The 4380-nt window shown below is 40.2% G+C and overlaps 1 protein-coding gene across 1 annotated transcript; it reads left to right on the top strand.

Moving 5' to 3' along the window:
• Positions 1-333: 333 nt before the first annotated feature.
• Positions 334-4107, top strand: LOC126668316 (uncharacterized). The gene is made up of 4 exons (XM_056104643.1): positions 334-1645; positions 1775-2886; positions 3004-3183; positions 3355-4107. Exons 1-4 carry the CDS (start codon positions 334-336, stop codon positions 4105-4107), a joined length of 3357 nt encoding a protein of 1118 aa, XP_055960618.1.
• The last annotated feature ends 273 nt before the right edge of the window (positions 4108-4380 follow it).

The raw sequence follows: 4380 nt of genomic DNA, 5'->3' as shown, positions 1-4380 counted from the left end.
CGAGAATCGGGTCGTGACAAAGTTGGTATCAGAGCAATGATCTAAAAATGGTTTCACTGCCTGAGAAAGGAGTGATAAAGGTGATAAAGGTGGTATCATTGTTAAATGCCGTGTAAAATGTGTACCTAGGGAATTGATATAGAGTCTACTGCAACATATAGGTTCCTGGTCATGTCATTTGTTAAGTCATCATGTGTTTTTAAATATTCTCAGCTTCGCTCTAGGAGTGAGTCTGTATGTTTGCTTAGATTGTGTGATTGTGGTGATTAGTTGCGATAGTATACGATTAGAACGCTTAGATAAATTTTTAATAGATGAGGTGCTTTGATCAGAATGGCTGATCAGCATGAGGAAAACATTCAAGAGGAGAATGTTCATGATGAGGAGTCCGTTCATAACGATGCGATACCCGCAGCAGGCGAAGGTCGTGGTCGTGGACGTGGACGTGGTCGTGGTAGAGGCCGTGGGCCAAATTTTAATATTCCGGGCTTTGATTTCGAACAATTTTTAGCTGGCATAGCAGCCATGCAAACGAATCAAGTGGAAGTGCAGAATATGCACAGAGAGCAGTTGGATTACCAACAACGGAGAGTTGGTGCTAATGTTGATCGTGATCTCGTTATGGCTTACATGAGGCTCAAGCCCATGAAATTTGATGGATCGAACGATGCGTTAGATTTCTTAGAGGAAGTAGAAATGAATGCTAGACGTCTTAATGCTAATGAAAGACAGTCTATACTGATGGTGGAGATGTCAGTAAAAGGATCTGCGAAGGACTGGTTTCAAAGGCATATTCAACCAAGTATGGGAGAGATGACTTGGAATGAATTTGTCACTCGATTTAAGGAATTCTTTCTGCCGTTTTCAGTAACGGAGAATTATCGAGAGAAACTGTTGAATTTGAATAAGATAGGAAAGACGGTGCAGGAGTATGTGACGGAGTTCACAAGATTGAGTCGATTCACACCTGATCTGATGTTGGATAGAGATAGGGTGAATTCAAGGTTCATTAAGGGGCTAGGACCCGAATATATTGGATTACTATCTGATGTCAGGAAGGATTTGGTGCAAATCATCGATAGTGCACGTCAGATGGAAAGTACTTTGATCCAATTTGGAAAGATCAATGTTTCTGGTGAGCTCGTAAGAGAAGGAACTGCTAGTTCGAATACGAATAGGTTCATTGGACCATATCGTAAAGGATTTAAGAAGGGAAAGAAAGATAGGAGATTTAGTGCGTCTGGATCAAGTTCTAGTGGACGAAGTTCAGGAGGAATAGTACCACTATGTAACACTTGTGGAAAGAAGCATTTTGGGGTATGCTTTATGACGAGAGGTTGTTACACATGTGGACAGCAAGGTCATTTCTCAAGAGAATGTCCTATGTCTGGACCACAAGGTTCAAGTGCTAGTGTTGTTCAACCAGTGTTTCAACAACCTAGACCTGTATATTCTGCAGTGTCTGGGCAGGCACAGAACCAAAATGTGTTTAATGGACAACGTGGAAGAGGATATGGTTTTGGAAATCGTGGTGGAGGAAGGACCACAGGCGGACGAGGATCTGGAGCAACTGCTAGCGGAGGGCAGGCTAGAGTTTTTGCGATCAATCCTCAAGAGGCGAATGCGTCGAACGCGGTAGTGCAAGGTATATTTTCAATATCTTCGCATGATGCATCAATTTTATTTGATCCCGGTGCTACGCATTCATTTGTATCGTCGAGTTTTGCATTAAAATTAGGAATTTAACCTGTGATTTTGCAAAACCCATTGTTAGTAGCTACACCTGTAGGCGAAAGCATAGACGTTACTGTAGTGTATCCGTCGTGTCCTGTGTTAATTGGAGAGCGAGAATTGCTTGCGGATTTGTTGTTGCTTAATGTCTTAGAATTCGACGTCATCCTAGGAATGGATTGGTTGTCGCGACATTATGCGAATGTGGATTGTAGAGAGAAGATAGTGACGTTCCATGCACCTGGAACTGAACTTATCTCTATACGGGGAGAGAAGTTGGAAACCCCAAAGAGTTTAGTCTCGGCTTTGAAAGCGAGAAAGATGTTAAGTAAAGGATGTCAAGGATTTTTAGCTCTGGTACGAGATGTTCAGAAGGAAGTTGGTAATGTGAATGATGTACCAGTAGTGTCGGAGTATTCTGATGTGTTTCCAGAAGAGTTACCTGGATTACCACCAGATCGAGAGATTGAATTCTGTATTGATCTAGTTCCTGGAACAAGTCCAATATCGATACCTCCGTATCATATGGCACCAGCAGAACTAAAGGAGTTGAAGGATCAATTAGAAGAATTGATTGATCGTGGATTTATACGACCAAGTGTCTCACCTTGGGGAGCACCTGTGTTGTTTGTAAAGAAGAAGGATGGATCTATGAGACTCTGTATAGACTACAGACAACTCAATAAGGTCACAATCAAGAATAAGTATCCTTTATCCAGAATTGATGATTTATTCGATCAATTGCAAGGAGCGAGGTACTTTTCGAAGATTGATCTGAGGTCTGGTTATCATCAGTTGAAGATCAGAAATGATGATATTCCGAAGACTGCATTCAGAACAAGATACGGTCATTATGAATTTTTGGTGATGTCATTTGGATTGACAAATGCACCAGCGGCTTTCATGGATTTGATGAATCAGATTTTTAAACCGTTTCTAGATCAATTCGTGATAGTATTCATAGATGACATCTTGATTTATTCGCGCACAGAGGAGGAGCATGCGCAACACTTAAGGATTGTGTTACAAACTTTGAGAGATCATCAGCTTTATGCCAAATTCTCGAAGTGTGAATTTTGGTTAGAAGAAGTAGCATTTTTGGGACATGTAATATCTCAAAGTGGGATTAAGGTAGATCCTAAAAAGATTGAAGCGGTAATGAATTGGAAAAGGCCAAGTTCAGTGACAGAAATTCGTAGTTTCTTGGGTTTAGCTGGTTATTATAGACGGTTTGTGCAAGACTTTTCTAAGTTGTCTGCACCATTAACTAAGCTAACTCAGAAGAACGCGAAGTTCATTTGGAATGATCAATGTGAAGTGAGTTTCCAGAAGCTGAAGGAGTGTTTGACAACAGCTCCAGTTCTGGCATTACCAGAAGGTAGTGATGGACTTACAGTCTATTGTGATGCTTCTAGGATCGGGTTAGGATGTGTACTGATGCAACATGGTCGAGTGATAGCTTATGCTTCTCGCCATTTGAAAAAGCATGAAGTTAATTATCCAACCCATGATCTAGAATTAGCAGCGGTGATATTTGCATTAAAGATTTGGAGACATTACCTATATGGAGCAAAATGCAAAATATTCACTGATCACAAAAGTCTGAAATACATATTTGATCAGAGAGAGCTGAATCTCAGACAGAGAAGGTGGATGGAGTTGCTAAAGGATTATGACTGTACGATACAGTATCATCCTGGCAAAGCTAACGTAGTGGCTGATGCGTTGAGCAGAAAATCAGCAGGAAGTTTAGCTCATGTTACTTTAGTTGAGAAGAGACCAATGATTAGAGAAGTGCATTTGTTGTTTGATCAAGGGGTTCAATTAGAGATTTCGTATTTAGGGAGTTTGTTAGCTCAAATGACGATTAAACCTACATTGAATGATAAGATTAAGGAACTTCAGACAACGGATCCTCAACTAAATCATGTTATTACAGAAGTTCAAAAGGGAATGAACTCTGAGTATAATTTGAAAGGTGTAATCCGATTTGGAAAGAAAGGAAAGCTAGCGCCGAGATATGCAGGGCCTTACGAGGTAATTGAGCGAATAGGAGCGGTAGCTTATAAGTTAGCATTACCGTCTGAGATGTCGCTAGTACATCCAGTGTTTCACGTGTCGATGCTTAGGAAGTATATTCCTGACCCTCATAGACTTATTCAACCTCAGGAGGTTGAGATAGACGAGGAGCTATCTTATGAGGAAGAACCCGTAGAAATTGTGGATACCCAGATTAGGAAACTCCGTAGTAAGGAGATACCTATGGTAAAAGTGCTCTGGAGGAGCCGTACAATTGAGGAATGTACGTGGGAAACAGAGGCGGATATGCGGAAACGATATCCCCACTTGTTTGCTCAAGGTAATGGTTTGTTTTGAAATTCGAGGACGAATTTCTTATAAGGAGGGGTGAATGTAATACCCCGTAGAATTATTAGTGTTTATTTTCGTGTGTGTCCAATTTTATTTATTAGGACCTCGAAAATAGTGAATAAATTCACGTGATGAATTTATAAGGGTGAAAATGTGATTTGTTATGTGTTTGCCTTAAATGTGATTTTTGGCAATTTTACGTGTTAAAAGTGAATTTTGTGATTTTTCACTAAAAACCGTCAAAATAATTATTTTAAATATTTTTAAAGGCCCAAAAAT

The sequence above is a fragment of the Mercurialis annua genome, linkage group LG2 (assembly GCF_937616625.2).
Source record: "Mercurialis annua linkage group LG2, ddMerAnnu1.2, whole genome shotgun sequence".
Lineage (NCBI taxonomy): Eukaryota > Viridiplantae > Streptophyta > Magnoliopsida > Malpighiales > Euphorbiaceae > Mercurialis > Mercurialis annua.
This window is presented reverse-complemented; position numbering and strand designations above follow the sequence as displayed.

Excerpts from the sequence above, each read along its gene's own strand:
- LOC126668316 (XM_056104643.1), top strand. The coding sequence starts at position 334 with ATGGCTGATCAGCATGAGGAAAACATTCAAGAGGAGAATGTTCATGAT. Across the intron at positions 2,887-3,003 it reads ATCCTAAAAAGATTGAAGCG|CTAACTCAGAAGAACGCGAA; the intron begins GTAATGAATTGG and ends CCATTAACTAAG. Across the intron at positions 3,184-3,354 it reads TACTGATGCAACATGGTCGA|AGAGAGCTGAATCTCAGACA; the intron begins GTGATAGCTTAT and ends ATATTTGATCAG.